Source organism: Juglans regia, chromosome 12 (assembly GCF_001411555.2).
Source record: "Juglans regia cultivar Chandler chromosome 12, Walnut 2.0, whole genome shotgun sequence".
Lineage (NCBI taxonomy): Eukaryota > Viridiplantae > Streptophyta > Magnoliopsida > Fagales > Juglandaceae > Juglans > Juglans regia.
In genome coordinates, this window is record NC_049912.1 from 24,715,914 (window position 1) to 24,734,858 (window position 18,945).

The following is an 18,945-nucleotide window of genomic DNA, read 5'->3' on the forward strand; positions in this document are numbered from 1 at the left end:
TCATTTGAATCATACTCTCGACCTATATCTCTTCTAAATCTTTTAATCTTTCTACCAAATTGGTTTTCAACTTCATGGAGGAATTATTTAAATTTTTCAAAAGCATCACTTTTATTTTTTAATAAATAAACATATGTGTACTTTAAAAAATCATCAATAAAAGTAATAAAATATCTATTTTCTCCATGAGTTAAAATTCCTTCAAATTCACAAAGATCAGTGTGAATTAGATTAAACAATTTGGTATTTTTTTCAACACTTTTATGAGGTCATTTTGTAATTTTTACTTGACTACAAAGTTCACATTTTTTAAAATATTTTTTCAGTTTGAGAATTAAGCCTAAACTACTCATGATTGCAATATATCTACTATTAATATGACATAAACGTGCATGCCAAAAATTTAAAGAAGAAATCATATAAACAAAAACATACAATGCTTTATTATCAACATTCAATTTAAACATTTCATCACAAACATAGTCATTGCTCACAAAAACTCCATTTTTAGTAATAACATATTGATCAGATTCCATAGTTTGCTTGAAGCCACCTTTATTGAGTATAAAACTTGACATAAAATTATTCCTCATAGACGGTGTACAGAGCACATCTTTGAGCGTCAATATACGTCCAGAGGTGAATTTTAGTTCGACCTCACCACTCCCAAGGACCTTGGTTTTGCTTGAATCACCAAGCATGATAGATTTCTCTTCTTCAACGGGAGTATACTTTTTGAACCAATCTTTATCATAGCAGACATGCCTATTGGCACCAGAATCTATCCACCACCCTTCAACAAATTGAATCATGTTAATGTCTGTAATCATTGTTACAAATAGCTCCTCAATTTCGTTCACTTGAAGATTATTTCTTCGCTTTTGAAATTTGCAAATTCGAGCAAAGTGCCCACTTTTGCCATAGATAAAACAAGCTTGATTTTGTAAAGAGGGTCATTGATTCTTATCCTTTTGACTGGAAATACCTTTTTTGTGAGGTCTACCAAATTTTTTTTATTTTTTATTTTTTTTGCGGCTTCAAATGATTATCTTTTAAAATTTGATCTTTAGACAAGTTACCATTTTCAAAAATTAAATTTACCTTCGTCATGGAAGCCTCATTTCCATTTTGAAACATCAAAGCATCTTAGCCTCTAACTTCCTCTTCTACCCGTATACGCGTAATTAAGGTCTCCAACGATATCCCATTTTGTTTGTGGCGCATCAACTCTTGAAACTTCCTCTATGAAGGTGGTAGTTTGTCAATGATGACACAAACAATTAGATTGTTTCTAATCTTGATGCCTTTGGATCGAACTTCTGCTACAACCATTTGAAAATCTTGCGCTTATTCTGCGACGGGTTTTTCATCTACCATTTGAAATCGAAATAAGCGAGTTGCCGCATATTTCTTTACTCCAGCTTCTTTCGTATCATATTTATTTTATAAGGCTTTCCAAATTACGCTTATTCTGCGATGGGTTTTTCATCTACCATTTGAAATCGAAATAAGCGAGTTGCCGCATATTTCTTTACTCCAGCTTCTTTCGTATCATATTTATTTTATAAGGCTTTCCAAATTTTCCTTGCAGATGAGTAAGTAGTAATTGAGAAATCATAAAATTGATCCACAATACAATTTAAAAGGTAACATCGACAGTTATATTCATCTTTTATATATTTTTTAATCTTTTCTTCACTAGTTTTGACTTGTGCTTTAGTCGTGTTCTGGGTAGGGATCTTGTTTGGATTCTTTGTAGTGAGAACATAGGAGACGTTGAGAAAACTTAGATAGAAGAGCACATTGCACTTCCATTTCTTGAAATTGGCTCCCTTGAAATAGAATGGCTTGTTGAGATTGAAGAAATTTATGGGCCTAACTCATCTTATAAAACCGGTTCTATAAGAGATGATTCATTCCTTATAAGCATACCCAAGACCTTGTTCACAGGCAATGTGAGATTATTTCTCAACACTCTCACTCATATGCAAGTCAGTATTTTTCCTAGTCCTTGTCATGGAGTAAGTGGTGCGGTTCTCATTTATCTTGTGACAGACTTTGATACCTCGAAGAAATTCATGGGCCTAACTCATCTTATAAAATTGATTTTACAAGAGATGATTATTCATTCCTTATAAACATGCCAAAAACATTGTCCACAGGTAATGTGAATTTCTTCATGGTATCAGAGTCTACCACAGGACGAATGAGGGCCCACACTACTTACCCAGTGACAAGGACCAAAAAAATACTGGCCTGCACATAAGGGAGAGTGTTGAGGAATAATCTTGCATTGACTGGGGACAAGGTCTTGGGCATATTTATAAGAAATGAGTAATCCTCTCTTGTAAAATCAATTTTATGAGATGAGTTAAGCCCATAAATTTCTTCAAAAATCTCCAATGTTTTCCGTGAATTTTTCGTTTGTAAGCTCTATTTGAATCTCCTTAAAATTGTTAGAAAATTCACAGTAATAAAATGAAAAATTACAATGAAATGAAAATTTCAAACGAAACTAGCTTGGACTAAGGTACAAAAATATCGCTCCTTTTAAAAAGATACAAGCCATCTGCTGTATGTAAAGTTTCAATTGAATCGGTGCAGCAGACCTCCTCTTGACTTGTCTCCTTCAAGATATAACAACCCAACTGATCATCGTATAGCTCGAATCAACTCTACATAAGTTATTGAACTCAAAAGTCCTCTAAAAATAACACATATCTTTTATCTAAAAAATTTTCAATAAATTCTAAACACCATCTTATTTTTTTCTTACCGTAAAGCTTCTCACTATAGACAAAAAAGAACTTCAACTTTTTCCTTGTTGTTTCGTACACCCCCAATAGGCTCTCTCTTCAAGCCATTTTTTTCGAAAAGAAAACTACACGTTAGTGGTCTTTGAGATCCCATGTGTAGATCTCTTGCTCCTAGATTTTAGAAAACTGAAAAAATGATACCAACGGTTACCTTGATTTTTTCGTCATCCGTTAAAACCAACTTTGAATATTTTTTTCAGCACTTTGAAAGATCTAATTTAAAGCTTCCTCAACGAAAAAATCTAAGGAATGCAACATTATATTAAAAAAGATCTTATTAACTAATACAATCTATTAAAAAATACCAACAATAGGGCTGAGAAAAATATGAAATTCTGACTCTGAATTCAACTTTACTCCGTCTCAAACAAAACAGAGTCTGATTTTTTATTTTTTTTAAATTTTTCAATCAAACTCCTACTTTATGCTCCGACTCCTAGTCTGACTTTACCCTCCGACTCCAACTCCGAATCTAAATCTGACTTCAGCATTGTATATATGTTATATAAATATATATTTATCTATATAGTTATCATATATACTAGTATGAGCTAGTTATTATAAAATAATATACTTATACAATAATACAAATAGACTAATGATAGTTTAATATATGTAAACATCATAGTATTACTATAGTACATAATCAAATATAGAAATAAGTTAGACACTAGTATTTAAATAAGTCTAGTATAATAAGTTAATAACACATATACTAATTTACTAAAGTATAATAATATGTAATTAAACACTAGAAAGTCTAGTATATAATTAAGTTAGAAACAAGTTAGACATTAGTACAATAACATATAATATTAATGTATAATAACATGTAATTAGACACTAGTATAAAAATAATTAATAAGTCTATTATAATAAGTTGATAACATATAATACTAATTTACTAAAGCATAATAGCATGTAATTAGAGTCATTAGATACTAGAAATAAGTCTAGTATAGAAATAATTTATAAATAAGTTAGACACTAGTATAATATAATAACATATAATATTATAGTATAATAAGATGTAATTAAACACTAAAAATAATATATAATATTATAGTATGAAAACATGTAATTAGACACTATTGTATAAGTTTAGTATAAAAATAAGTTAAATATTATGATAAAAGTAAATTAGCAGTAAATAATTTAGTGTTAGTTTTAAATTTTTTGGAAAAATTGAAATTTGAAAGTCTACAAAAAAATCTTTTTTAAAATGGGCTAAATATAAAACTAAAAAAAGACCTAAAGCTGAAAGTCTAAATCCAACTCTCCTCCAACAAGTCGGATCGGAGTTTGGATTAAAACTCCGACTAAGTCGGTACTCACCCCTAGATACAAGACATTCACCTAAGGTCTCATTTGTTTACGCAATTTTGATGAGATGAGATGAGATGTTTTATTGAAAATTGAATAAAATATTATTATAATATTATATTTTAATATTATTTTTGTTTTACGATTTGAAAAAGTTAAATTATTTATTAAATCAATAACTTAACTGTTTAATTTCAACCCTATAAGACGACAATTTTATAAAATCTAAATCTTCACTAGCTCCCAACCTATTGCTAATTAAAAACTAGTTATATTTATAAGTCCATGGGAAGAATACACTTTTCACACTGATAACATGTATAATTTAAATCTTATAAGTGCAATCACGTCAATTTATAAATAAAAAGATTAAAAAAATGCAATGGACCTTTTTTTTTTTTTTTTTTGGAAAGAGGACGGGACCCCAATTTTATTAAGAAAACCCTCACTTGTGGCGGAGGAAAACCGTGATTACAATCCAGAGGTCTGGGAGTTACACATAAGCAAAAAGGACCAAAACCCAGACCTCGCAAAAAACCTAGACCTCAAGATAAAAACCAATATTAAGGAAAGTACATTGGACTCAAGATAACCAATCTTAAGATCACCTGCAAGAAAAAGTTAGCTTAAGCAAGTAAGAGGAAGTGTAAAAACCAGCTAAAGTAAGTGAATACCTCAGTACGATGTACGCAAATAGGGAAATCCAATTCTATCCATGCGCAGAAGCCCTCTTAATTTACTAGGCAAATTACCACGATCCTCAGACCACTCCATATTCAAGCCCTCAGCTCCCATTTTGGCAAGGAAATCAGCAACGGCATTACCTTCACGAAAAACATGATTCACTCTATAATCCAGATGTTCTAGGCAACTTTGGAGCTCGTCCCAATAATCCTCAAAATACCAAAGATCACAATTTCCTTTTTTAATCCAATTAACCAGAATTTGGGAATCAATCTCAATATCCACACGAGAAAATCCAAGGTGACAGCATCTCCTGACACCTTCAAGCAAACTTCTCAATTCAGCAGCATTATTAGAGCCCTGACCTAAGGAGACAGCAAAAGCAACACACATCTTACCATTGCCATCGCGAATGACACCCCCAGCCCCGGATGGTCCAGGATTACCCATACTACTTCCGTCAGTATTAAGCTTGACCCTATCCCTCTGGGGAGGAATCCATTTTACCACAGAGATTTTTTTAACTCTAGGACTCAAGACAGGGATGTCCAATCTTTTTAAGATGGCAATATCTTGAGTAGGAAGTCTCGTAGGATTCTTGTTCACTTGCATGATTCTACAAATCCAACTTTTAATAGAAGTCCAAACAGTGTCAATATTATCCAAAAGACCATCATACCTAGCTTTGCAACGCCTCTCCCAAAGTTTCCAAGAAACAATGGAAGGGAGTAAGCCAAAAATAGTCTTAACTTGAGAAGACTTGCTAGCCCGACGGAACCAAAAGTCAATTTGTTCTTGCCAAGTACGAAAAATACCCATATGCACACCTAACTGAACAGCCGCCCTCCTCCAAAGATGCCTAGCGAAATCCCCAGTACAAATGCAATGGACCTTTGAAATTCATCAGGCTGTTCAATTGACAGACTTTATCGACCATCAAATGGTCGGATTTCGTTCATGAAACCAAGAAAGGTCGGTAGAATGTGTTTTCAAAATTCAAAACGAATTAAGACTCAAAAAAAATTCAAAATGTCAAAATGAATTGTAACACCCCCAAAAAATAATAAGAGTCCATATTGAATTCAAAGCAAAGCAATAATAAAACAATCCTTCGATGTGAAACGGAAGTGTAATCGCGAATTTGTCTTTGTGCCACGTCAAACAATTTATAAAAATAAAAATGACTTTCTTTTCCCATGGCACCTTGTTTCTCCTTCTCTCTTAAGCTTCTTTTATTTTCTTCCACAAAGATAACTTCCTTCCTAATCACCATGGCCATCATCTTTGTAGCTCCAAAAACCCAGATGACTCCGACCAAAGGACATGAAAACTTTATGATCCCTTGATCAGTTTTTAGTCTCAGTGAGAGTTGTGAAGAAGACTGTTTCAAGCCTAAAATGATGATCTGACAAAGATTGCTCGTCTTAGTGTTACAAATACATGTATATTTAAGTTATAATGGATGTCATTTCACCAATGTTTATGTTTTCTCAAATTTGAAATGAGAAAGGTAGTTCTGATACTCAATTTTGGACAAAATCACAGAGAAAAAAATATGAACTTGCAAAGAAGTGCATGTTTCAGAGTGTTTTGCTCATAAAAGAAAAATTTGTTTGCAAACCTCGAGAGCAATCGCTCGTGGGTCTTGTGATCTGTGAATATGAATATGAGCAATTAGATCAGAGAAAGCAGAAAGAAGGGGGAAGGAGATTTCGGAAGAGAAAAATGAACAAAATGCAATTCTGGAAATGAGAGAGAGGATTTCGGAGGAAGCATAAAATGTCATCGTTTTGTTATTGCCACATGGGTGGCGAGTACCCCACATTTACCCAAGCCGGTTACCTTTTGCATTTTTGTTTATAAAAACTTACGAAATGAGGGTCTTTTTTATATGAATTACACGAAACAAAAAACACCATCAATGTCCATTTTGCATTTGTTTGACATTCCCGATGGATTGTTCGTGGTCTTTATTTTGATTGGTAGGAAAAAAAGGCATATATATATATATATATATATATATAACAGTCTGACTACAAAACTAAGGTCTCGTTGAGTTTTATATATGGTCTCAACTTATCTCAACATTCAAACACAATATTTTTTTAATTTAAAATTTTTAAAATTTTAAAGTTTTTATTTAATCTATCTCATCATTACAAACTTTTCAAACTTCTAAACAAAACACAAAAAATAATTCAATTTTTTAGAATTTCAAAATAAAAATTATATTAAAAAATTATATTATAATAATATCATAACTTTATAATATTTTTATTCAATTCTTCTCTCTCCTTTTTTAAAATCTCATCTAATATTTTAATTCAAACAATTTCATTACTATTCACAAACTATCTCACTAACAATCACGTATTTCTCATTTCCTATGTATTAACAAAACGAAACCTAAGCATCGGAAGCAAGCTCTCAAGTTTGAAACGGTTCAAGGTCCATGCCAAATTTAAGCTAAAAATTGTGATCGAGTAGTCCTTTACCATTTCTCACCTCCTTGATTATCAGCATAAAAAGAAAAAGAAAAGGGAAAAAAGAAAGAAAGAAGAAGAACACAACTGTGATCGAGGATGTCCAAACAGAAACTTGGGCTCGAATGGTCAGGAGTCAGGACTCGGGTTTAAACCTTGGGTTGGGCCTTAAAAGAAGATCCCTAAATTAATAACACAAAATTAATAGTTAATACGCAACGCTACCTTATTAAATGGAGTTTCTTCCATCTCATATAATAGCATACACACGTAAAGTTCAGTTCAATTATCTACTAACATGGTAAATAGTCAAGAGACCTTGCAACACCAATACATGTATAAAGCTTTCGAGCACTAATCTCCATAACTTCAAACAGCTTCAAGGTGGCACTCTCATATCGGTACATAGCATTACGCGTAACGCTTAGTGAGCTTCCAATGGCACTCCCACTTTCTCAATCACACTCTTGATGTACTCCTTTCTGGCCGGGTGATCCTCTTGTGGCCGATTATATGCAGTCCACACTGGCTCTCCAAGAAATAACCTCATCAACTGTCCAACACCAACTCACACCAATTAGCCACCCAACCAGCAAGACCTTGTTAATATTACAACTCAATTTGACAACAATCAAAACCGACATATTTGGGTGCTGTAAAGTTATTTTGTCCATCAGCGAAGTCCTATTTTTTTCCCTGGAAGAAAGGGAAAATCTAGAGAAGGTACTAATCCTCTATAGGAGTAGTTTCTCTTATATACAGTGCTATAAATAGTTTGTTTCATTCTACTAGCTTGACCATAATTGAAGTAATACTCCTCCAGGGCTACTACCCAGACAATGGTAACAAATAATCAAGAATGTCATAGACAAGATCAAATCAAGATAATACACCAATCAAATTATAATATATCAGGAGAAATGATTTTTGGAGAAGAGGAAAGCTTCCTTGGGCAAAAGTCTATATAGTGCAGCAGATTCAGAAAAGTGACCAAAACACTAGCTTTTTTATAGCCTCCATGGTAGGAGTAAAGTTATTTCGATTTGTAAACAACGATGGCACCAAACTTGAAGATGGTGAGGTAAAGTCTGAAATTGTGTATTTCTTTAAAAAAATTCTCACCTCTCCCACTGTGAAAGCTGAGATAGTTTTGGACACCTTGCTAAAGGCTTTACCGAGAAGATTATCCCAGTCAATGTACGAGGATCTTGCTAAACATGAATCTGATGAGGAGATTGGAGATTGTCTTTTACTCTATCAAGTGGTTTTAATGCCTTGTTCTTAAAAAAGGGTTGGGAAATTGTTGGGAATTCCGTAGTTTGGGGTGTTAAGTCCTTTCTTTCGGGATGACTTCTCAAGGAGGTAAAATCCACAATCAGTACTTTGGTTTCTAATGTCCCAAAACCCCCCTCAGGTTAGGGACAATAGGCTTGTTTCTTGTTGCAACACTATCTATGAATGTCTGACAAAAATTTGACCAACTACTTGAAGGTAGTCCTCCATAGCATTGTTGTTAAGCAGCAAAATGACTAGAAAATCGTGATTTATCTGATAGCTTGAGAAACTTTATGAATTACCTTGGTATAGTTATTGGTGTCAAGAGTGAAGCGGTGGTAGATTCCAGCTGGCAAGATGATTAGATCACCAGCCTTGATCCAGATGCGAATCCACCGGTCATCTTTGTCTCGAACATCAAAGTACCCGCTTCCTTCCAAACAGTAGCGTATCTCTTCGTCAGCATGTATATGCTCTGTGTAGAAGTTCTTCAGCTTCTCTTCGTAGTTGACCACTTTCTCCGGGCATAAATCAAGCAAATCCTTCAACATATTGAATATAACTGATCGCATCAGCCAAAACAAATATCTGCACTCTTACATTACTCGTTCAATACAAGGATCCAATCCAATAAGGGATATAATATTTTCACTCTTACTTATATCTTTTATAGCACTACAATGTGTATCACTCATATTTTCTTCTTCCACACTACAAAGCAAAATATTGATTTTTCACTGAGGATACTGGAAGAAAAAAACCGGTAATTTTTTCTGTAGACAGCCAAGAAAAGGAAAAGACAATTCAACCCAAATTTGTGTTGATTAATAAACTATATCTATTTTTGAAGTTGTAATTCCTCCGTATTAAGATATTGAGATAAACAGATAGCGATAAGCAAAGAGTTGCCTCGAATCATATAAATACTAGGAAGATCTTGTTTAAGATAAGGAGCAGAAAATAATAACTAGAGTGTACTACCATGTAATTGTACCCTCTTGTTTCTCTGATTCTCTGCAATTCCTCATCTTTCTCGTAGTCTTTTGGATTCAAGTGCCAATACAACACTCCCAAGACTGCATAGTCACCCATTCTCATCAGCAATAATTTAAAAACAGAACAAAAAAAACCAGAGAGCGAGAGTTCTGACCAGCCAAGTGGTCCGGTGGAACGATCTCTTCAGGAATGCGATGGTGCGGGAGCCTTGGATCTTCATCGCTCTCGTCCATGAACCAAGCCTGCTTTTCCGTTAATTATTAGGTTTATAAAAGAAAATATAAAAAGAACATCTGGACTATAACAACGAAGTTTTTAACGATGATAATAGAGTAAACGTTAATGTCTTACTCCGATTTAGATAGTGAAACAAGGAAGCAATACTAATCATCAAGCTCCGTAGAAGAAGGAACTCACCTCGATTGCCATGGCGTGACTCACCCTTGGATTCGGAGTGACGCAGCTTCTTCTAAACGAACCTTTAGGAATGGCGAAGACGGGAGTTGTTTATATAGGCGTGTTTTTCGGGTTTTTTATATTAGAATTTTTTCAGATTATTGTTATCATTCTCGAACGTTTGAAGATTTTCTTGCCACGTGTACTGTTTAATTTTCTCTACTTGCGTTTGTGGTGTGTGGCTCTGGCTAGTACTTAAAAGATATATATATACATATCGTCCTGCGGTGCATTCTATACCATTCGAGTCATTGTTAATGTTTTTAATAAATAATATTATTTTAAAACTTTTGCACTACGCATTTTTTATTTGAAATATAAATTTTAAAATTTAAATCTTATAAATTAAATCTGTGAATGATATATAGGGTAGAGATCTTATAATTAAAATATACAAAAGTTTCAAATGCCATTAAAAATAATATCCTCTATTCTATATTTTATAGAAAAATATTTTAGACATAAAAAGATCTCACACATTGATGTAAGTGTGCCACCTCTCTCTCTCTCTCTTCCAGTGCATCTCCCCTCCCCTCCTCCCCTTTTCGCTCTCTGCCTCAGCCTTCCCGTGGCGGTCATGGTAGTCAGGGACCACCTCAAAGTCTGCAGAATCTCCCGGCAGTCCAAGTAGCACTGTCCGGTGGGGGGATGGAAACTCCCGTGCACGGCAGCTGGACCGCCGGCGCATTCTATCGACCCTAAGGTGGTTCCCCAACCACCATGGCCGCCACAGGGAGGCTGAGGCAGGCGGAGGGAGAGAACGAAAGGGGGAGGAGAGACCCACAAGAGAGACGCATGGTAGAGGCACTGCCATGAGGGGAGGGGAGATGACGGCGACTTCTGCCGGCCCTAAGGTAGTCCCCGACCACTATGGTGGCAATGGAGAGGGCGAAGGCAGGCGGTGGCGACAAAGATGCACAAGAAGGGGGAGACACACGGGAAGGGGGACAAAAAAGAAAAGAAGAAAAAAAAAGTGGATAGACATGGCACATTCACAGTGTGCCACATCAGTGTGTGAGATCCCTTTATATCTGTAACAGCTCTCTATTTTATAACGTATAACCATTTTTCTAACTATTTATACAACTATATTTAAAATTAAAAATATTTTTATGAAGTGACATTATTTGTATAAAAAATATTATATATATCATTTTTCATTCAATTTATATTACTCAGTCACTTTAAAAAATATATATAATGGCTAATTAAGATTAATGTTTTAACTCAAATAATACTCAAAACGAAATTAACATACTACGTATTTATTCGTAACTCTCAAATGGAAAGGGAAGTTAACTGTATTGCAAAGGATTCATCCCATGAAGTTTAAGATCCCATTTAAATGTTAAGCTTAGTTGAGATAAATTGAATTTTTTATAAATAATAGTAAGTTAAAATGATATTAATAAATTTTATAAAATCCACTTAAGATAAATTTACATATATTTAAATGTTAAGATAAGTTTAAATATATTTATAAGAAGTTAAAAAAATTATAAGTATAGCATGAAAAGAAATGTTGAGTTGAAAAATATTATTGATCTGACTTGTAAAGAAGTTTTAAGTTAAGATAAATTTAATAATTTTAAAATTAAATATTTAAATATTAAACTCAATTTAAAATTAAACTGAACTGAACGAGTCCAAATTCTAAACAGAGCCTAAGAAAACAGTGAGGTGGGAGCCAGAGGTATTCGACTTCGAATCCAATTGCGATAAACAATCGATTTTTCTCACATTTCGCCTTAAAGACGTTTTAACTGCCACAGCCCAGAAAACTGGCAATAATCGCCCTGCAAAGTGGTCATGGGAGCCCACAACTAGAAAAACGATAAGTTGTTGTTTGTGAAAATTTTTGGAAAGCCAACATGAGTAGAAAACGACAAGACGTCTGAGTCACCAAAACATAAAAGAGGGTAAAACGTAGGGTGTAAAGCACCCAACTTCCAGCCCCATCCCCATTGCTAATGATGCCACCATATCACTACTACCAGCACCATCATTACCACTTAGGATCGCCCTTAACAGGGGGCACCATGGCCACTACTACTATCTGTTACCCTAACCATCTGAAATGAATAAAATAAAACTACTTCAACTTGTAGAATATGCTATTAGCAATAGCATAGCAACATAAAGCATACATTTACATAATGAACGGAAAATGGCTGCTTCCGGCTCTAATCTCAACCAAGAAATCTTACCCTCGAGAAAGAGATTCCTAAAGATGGAAAAATGATTGTTGGCATTACAAAATTGATCAGGTTAGTGCGAACTGCCCCCCCCAAATTCAGAACAGACAATTCTCCAAAGCAGCTTCTCCAGAAATAGACATTACAAGACTAACTGTCCGTTGAGCCAGCACAAATCATGCAAAAGGCAGGCCATAGAGGGGGCTGTCACATTGGTTTCTTCGTCCCCGTTTATGTTTAGCCTAGTGAATTATCTAAGCACGGCTCTCAATTTAACTCCAAACACCGTCTGACCTAAAGAGTGGTTCCAATTCAGCAGTCTTGGACATCTGCAATGCAGCCAACAAATAATCTATAAATGACCGATGACCAGTTCACTAGGAATTAGTTTTGTTTCATAACCATTTCTTGATGGCTACTAGTCATCAGTCAAGTCAAAATGGAGAACCTGTTGATCATCTGCATAGATATTAATGCTCATATTGCAGCTATCTGTTTTGTGTCATTATTTTTTCATCAACACGTGTGACAAGTTGTGTAAACGAGTTATGCAGATTACAAGAAAAGAAAGATGCAGACAAATGACTATCAAGCTTACCTTTGTCATTGAGATCAACAGCAAGACCAGCACTCTTTAGCTGATTGTCGACAGAACTAACCAAGGTTTGTGGTAGTCCATGCTGTGGTGGAGAGCTCGTGCTACTCCGGCTTGATTTTCCATTTGGGGCATGTGTCCTCACTTGATGGTTCAAGTACATCTCCAAACTAGAATTTGTCGATCCCATATTTTTCTTGATCTTTAACCTTCCCCTTTAAGGAACGTGAGCAGAAAACAATATGTGGTGAGATTGATCATTGAAGACTTGAAAACTATCCCAGCACAAAATTTATCCAGATTAGGTACCTGTCTTTCCGCTTTTCCAGATATCTCTGCAGTGAGACCTTTCTGTTTGCCTGACCCTCTACATCTTAAGAAAGACCACCAAAAGTTCAAAAGGAGATCATTTTCATATATTACATGGTAGGGAGCTCCTTTGACTAATTAATTCCCTAAAATGATATCATCAGCCCCTCATAGCATGCACAGAGGCCTCATTAACTGAAAAGCTTAGATGTGATTTTAAAAGTATCAGTCAAAGTAATGTGTTTAGTTCTTTGCTAATCATGGCTGAGGAAGATAGAAAGTTTCAAATAGCAGAGTATGGCATACATTAAAAAGCAGGAGCGAATGAGCGGCGGGCATCACATGGCCCCTCAGCACTTAACAAAAGCACCCCCAAGTTTTTGTTATTCATTTATTTACTTATTTGGATATACACCATTTACGCATGCACATGCTTAGCATTTACCCATACAAGTACATCATTGAGAATGTCCTTGGCCACCTTACTATTTATGTGATAAGAATTCATTCATGAATTTTTTTCATGCAAAACTGTAAACATAGTTAAATCCCCCCCTCCCAACAATTATATGCAAACTGAAATTTCTTACCAGGGTCACGAGGAATGCTCCCTTTGTCCCTATACTGCTGAGCATATTCTGTCATCTTCTCTGTGAAACGAAATAAAAACAACTGGTTACCTAGCTACCTTTGAAAATAAGCAATGAACAAGACAAGTGCGGCAGGCCAATTTCGCATAAAATAAATCAGTGAAATCCTTTTCACTTTCAATAGTAAAATTATCTAAAAGAAAGGGAAGATATAAATTAGCAATGTTATCCATTTGCATATATGAAAGAAGTGCATAGACCATATGGCAGATCTACTTCTATGTTCACTTAATGTGCCTTTAACACGGTTTCAAGTAAAGCTGAAGCAATCATGAGAAAAACTGATGCATGGCTTTCCAACAGTGCTCAAACAATAAGCTAGGAAATTGTTTTGAAAAAGTCACCTGTTTGCATGATGTGCGAGATATTGTTACAAGGAGGAATAAGGTGATCTTTGTCACTTGATATCTGTAAATGGCATGGAGACCAAAGAGCTGCAGCTCCACAAAGTGCATCATCCTGAGGTAAATGGATCGGACTTGCAGCAAGATGCATGATTGCTTGTGCCTGCAAAATCCAGATAGGTTGTATTGTAAGACCAACATGTGACTGGAGTTACCACCAGGTATTCAAGTATCATTACCTTATCAGTTGGCACTCCATCATACACATTCACCTTGCCACAATAGAAAATCGTCATTTGCCCCACTGAAGGATTTGTAGCACACGGACTCCTGTGTCCACATTGTCAAATACTTCAATTTATAAAACTTATTCAAATGTGTGGATGGACATGATATGCCACTTTTTTTTACAGTAAAAACTAAAAAGCCACGAGACCGAGGGGCCCTGCCTTGGAGAGGTTCCCCGACATAAAAAAAATAAAAAAGTAGCCATGGAATTTGCACTTGTTTTAAGGAAAAAAATTCCATTAAAGAAAAAAAAATACAACATTTAAAAGTGCAAAGCGCTGTTTATAATTACATTCTGCTCAAGTTCTAGACAAGGTAATTTCTGATCTGGTGTTTTCACATCCTGCCAAATAATCAATAGATGACTTTAAAGTTAAAACTTCCATCGCTTTCATTAATATCCAAAATGTCAAGAAGCGGAAAGAGAAAACAGAAAATCATTTGCTTTTATCTGTCCTGAAATTCAGCACTAAAAGATAAAAGCATTTGGTTTTTCTAAAATTGCACAATATTTGGCGAATAGATGATTGCTTTGGTTCGTGGAAAACCCTCATTATAGCATGAAACCCAGGCCACATAACAAAATCCAACTATAAATCATTCTCTAGCAGAAATAGTAACATAATCCAGACTATGGCATTCAGACAAGGAATTGACGATGGGTCCAATATCTCACTAATTAGGATGGTATGCAAAGTTAAACCTTGCCAAGTTGAGTTTTTTTATTTAAAAAAAATTAAAAGTGCATCTCTCATGTTAGAAAAGTGTCCGGTCAATAAAACTGAAAGTTTCTGGAAACAATCTGCACAATTAACTGTTGGTTAGGTAACTCTTCATGCTATGGCTTTCTCAATACATTGCCAAGCCTACTCACCAGATAACATATTGATATCACTGTGATATATACATAGCACAAAACTTTCCATGCATAGTAGGGGTGCATAAGATTTTTTTTTTTTTTTTGGGGGGGTTCAATCTGGTGCTATAAAGTAGACTGTTAAATGATTCTGCCACATCATTCCGCAGCCCCCGTTTTAAAATCTCCCCCATTTTCTAGATTCCTTCCAATTGAGCACAAAAATACTAATTTTATCTAATATATAGTAGCTTTTCATACCTACAGTTGCTCTTGCTCACCTTTCTAGCTATATTTATTTCCAAAAAGGTATTTGAAAATATTTCGTATATACCAAGGAAAATCTTGTTTCAACAACTTTGGCTTCACGCTACCCTACACTCAACGCCAACCAATCGACACCAGCTTCTTTATGAAGAAACTTAACCAGCAAGGGCATCCACTATCAGCATATATCTCTGTCCTTCTTGTTCAGTCTTTACTGAGTTCATCTTGTTCAAGCAAAACACCTCATCAGTGTCTTTCAATATCAGCCAACCATATTGCTTGAGTTTAAACAATCCCCCAGGCCATCAAATACACCAACACCGACCAATCCCCAACATAGAAGCCAAACAAATTCGACCGCAAAAAAGTTGAAAGAATATTTTGGAGAATGTTGTGTGAAGGTCCTAAAGGAACACGCCTCAGGAAACAAAAATTAGCAACCAAGCAGAAAAATATATTCAAAACCATCTTAAAGAATCAAAGACAGATAGATACTAAATTAACACCATTCAGTAACTTCCTGGTTAAAAACTTCCATAACTAATCACAGCATATTAATACCAATTAAAAAAAGTCAAAGCACATTAAGTATAAGGGCATAACCAGAAACGTAATGTTAAAAGCTAGACCTGGGACTAACGGCATTGTTATCTATATCAGCCGATCGATCCCCAGAAGGAGCCGATTTGGGCGGATCCTTTCTCCCTTGTGATTCTTCTGCCGATAATGAAACTTGGACATCAGGACTCGGTTCCTTAACCGAATCAACCGAATTGGAAGTCGCCTACAAATATATAATTAATTCATTCAAAAGAAACATGTTAAATAAGTTTTCAAAATATATAAAACAAACGAATATTGAACGAAAGAGAAAAGTGAAGCTTTGTTCGGTAGTTAAGAAAGGATTATATATCATTAACAAAAGAGAGCAAAGTTCAAGTCAGCCTTTTTTCAACATTTGGGTCAAACTTGTAGTACTTTTGCTCGAACTAAAGCCGTCACTAACTGTCCCCTCCCCCCACAAAGAAAAAAAAAACACAGACACAGGATTTATAAGCAAATAAAAAAAATATTTTCTTTCGTCGATTTTCTGGGGAACCAAACGAGGAGGGGGGGGGGGGGGGGGGGTAAGAGCGGGTGAGACTCACGCGCGGAAGAGAAACGACGGCCTTCCTGAGAACTCCGGAGGCGGAATCGTCGACGCTCGGCTCGAGCAGAGCCTTGAGGGAAATCACCTGCTGGATCGCCTGCGATTTGTTCCACGACGGTCTGCGCATTCCTGTACGGACACGTGTCATTATTTTTATTCATTTTTTAAACAAGTTACATATTTATACAGAGAGAGGGGGAGGGGAGGGGGGAGTGTAGAGAGTGTCGCAGCCTCCCACGGGTTTTCAGGGAGCGGGAAACACGGGGAAGGGCAAAATCGGGAATAGGGGAGGATGGGGGTTTGTGTGAGAAACCTTTATCTTTGAGGAATTTGCGGCAGTCTTCGCGGGTGAGCTGGGAAATGTCCTCCTCGGTGAGCTGGTTGAGGGGTTTGTCGAGTATGGACCGGCACGTCGTCGTCGTCGTCGTTGTCGCAGCGGCGCTCATGGCGAAGAATCCGCCGGGACCCGCGGGTGATCTGTGCAGTTGTCGTAAATTTGAGGTGCGTTTGGGTTAAATGTGTTGGGGGATGAGGGGAGGGGAGGAGAGGGCAGGCGAGGGGGGAAGAGAGCGTGCGAGAGAGAGAAAGAGAGAGTGCGTGCGGGTGGGTGGGGGGTGAGTTAGGAGAAAGAAAAGAGTAGGCGCGGCGGAGACTCTCCTCTTTGCTAGGGACTTTTTACAATCTAGGATGCACCCTAGCCTGCCACGTACTACGTTGTCTTAATTATTATTGTCTAAACTAATTATCCTCTTCTATTATTTTATTTTATTTTACTCATTATTTAACTCCATCCACCTTTTTATTTCTTTGTTCTTTTTCCCCTACCCCAACAGTGGTGTCGTAATTTTTTTCATTTAAATCAACAAAGTAAAAAGAAGATGAAAGGAGAAGAGTGCAGAAAACTTTAGTATAAATATTAAATAATAATTTTTTTTATAATAATTTTTGTTAAAATAATATTTCGTATAAATTCTAAATGTACAAATTTTATATAAATATTTCATTATCTTTTATAAAAATTTAAATTCCATAAAAAAAATAAATCTCCACATTTTTCTATCGTAGAATAGGATGGAAAAGATGGAAAATAGGATTTTAGATGAATAATAGCATTTCTCTTAGATTTTAAACCTCTTTGGTGTCAAATATAAGGGGTCTATACATTGTCAAATCGAATAGAAGGTGTGATGGCGTTTAGTTTATCACAATGTTGGTAATAGTTGGATGTTTAATTTTAGAGTTCATGTATAAGTAATTTAGATTTGATTTAGAAAAAAGAAGTATAGTCAGATTTAGAAAAATAAAATTTAAAAATTAATATGATATAATGTGTTACATTAAATATATTTTATAATAAAATAATATTTACAATCTAATATATTATATCAAATAATATCATATATAAATTTTTTTAAATTGAATATTTAGTACTTAAGAGCCTACCCATGGAAAAAAAAGCTTCAAAAGACTTTCTGAAAAAATATATAATATATATAAACTCTCTCGACATTCTAAATGGAAAAAGAGTGGGAAATGCAACCTTTAACATGATGAATAGTGACGTAAGAGGGCATGTGTAATTAATGACATATAGGTAGGTTTGGTAATATGATACACAAAATTTTTATTTTATTTTATTTTATTATTAAAATTTTTAAAAACTTTTTTATATAATATATAATTAATTTTTTAATTTTTTAAAACTTTTAAATAATAATAATATTAAAAAATAATATTTTAAATTTTCATCTAAATATACAAAATTATATGCTCACTGTCCATACCTATCGATACCTAACAGCTTATAGGGTGGCTTACGGTAGTCAGCAGTAACTCCCGAGTTGACTGGGGGACACTACGGTCATTGTACAGTATGGCAGTAATGAGTTGACTATGGTTTTTAGAGATAATAATTATTTTGAGGGATAAATTCATATGACTGGTTTTTATTGCCATTACTGTCGATAATAATAATAATAATAATAATAATTCTATTTCACTACTGTCTCTGACTCACCGCATTATGACATGACGTACCGTACGCAGTCCTGACTTTGTTTTGTGGAGATGAGTCGTCAAAGAGAACCCCTAAATATGGGCCAGACTTTTGTTGTCTCTTTACTTCCTTCAGTCCATCAATTCTCTGTTCGGCCCACTAAATACCACACTCCAACCTCCAGGCCCCTCGTTTTGTTGAAGCAACCGGTGGCAGCTCATCATCGGCTGCCTCACGTGAATATTTTTAAAAAAATTTTATT

General features: G+C 35.1%; 2 protein-coding genes across 3 annotated transcripts; both read right to left on the reverse strand.

The window, feature by feature from the left end:
- Positions 1–7,493: 7,493 nt before the first annotated feature.
- Positions 7,494–10,129, reverse strand: LOC109005077 (1,2-dihydroxy-3-keto-5-methylthiopentene dioxygenase 1-like). The gene is made up of 5 exons (XM_018983859.2): positions 9,995–10,129; positions 9,732–9,819; positions 9,563–9,657; positions 8,884–9,123; positions 7,494–7,859 (listed from the first exon to the last, which is right to left on the reverse strand). Exons 1-5 carry the CDS (start codon positions 10,004–10,006, stop codon positions 7,731–7,733), a joined length of 564 nt encoding a protein of 187 aa, XP_018839404.1. The 5' UTR covers positions 10,007–10,129; the 3' UTR covers positions 7,494–7,730.
- A 1,982-nt stretch (positions 10,130–12,111) lies between these two features.
- LOC109005076 (protein TIFY 4B-like) lies at positions 12,112–17,306 on the reverse strand. 2 transcript variants are annotated; one of them, XM_018983857.2, is made up of 9 exons: positions 17,001–17,306; positions 16,686–16,816; positions 16,167–16,321; positions 14,366–14,456; positions 14,127–14,289; positions 13,723–13,782; positions 13,133–13,196; positions 12,827–13,038; positions 12,112–12,557 (listed from the first exon to the last, which is right to left on the reverse strand). In XM_018983857.2, exons 1-9 carry the CDS (start codon positions 17,131–17,133, stop codon positions 12,541–12,543), a joined length of 1,026 nt encoding a protein of 341 aa, XP_018839402.1. In that variant the 5' UTR covers positions 17,134–17,306; the 3' UTR covers positions 12,112–12,540. The 2 variants fall into 2 exon arrangements, with proteins under 2 accessions (XP_018839402.1, XP_018839403.1); XM_018983858.2 differs by having other exon boundaries at positions 13,133–13,190; positions 17,001–17,295.
- Positions 17,307–18,945: the final 1,639 nt, after the last annotated feature.

Coding starts and splice junctions, on each gene's coding strand:
- LOC109005077 (XM_018983859.2), bottom strand. Junction 9,124..9,562: donor CAAGAGGGTACAATTACATG/GTAGTACACTCT, acceptor AATATGTTGAAG/GATTTGCTTGATTTATGCCC. Junction 7,860..8,883: donor ACACCAATAACTATACCAAG/GTAATTCATAAA, acceptor GGTGTTGGACAG/TTGATGAGGTTATTTCTTGG.
- LOC109005076 (XM_018983857.2), bottom strand. CDS start 17,133: ATGAGCGCCGCTGCGACAACGACGACGACGACGACGTGCCGGTCCATA. Junction 14,457..16,166: donor AACAATGCCGTTAGTCCCAG/GTCTAGCTTTTA, acceptor ATGTGGACACAG/GAGTCCGTGTGCTACAAATC. Junction 14,290..14,365: donor ATGGAGTGCCAACTGATAAG/GTAATGATACTT, acceptor TGGATTTTGCAG/GCACAAGCAATCATGCATCT.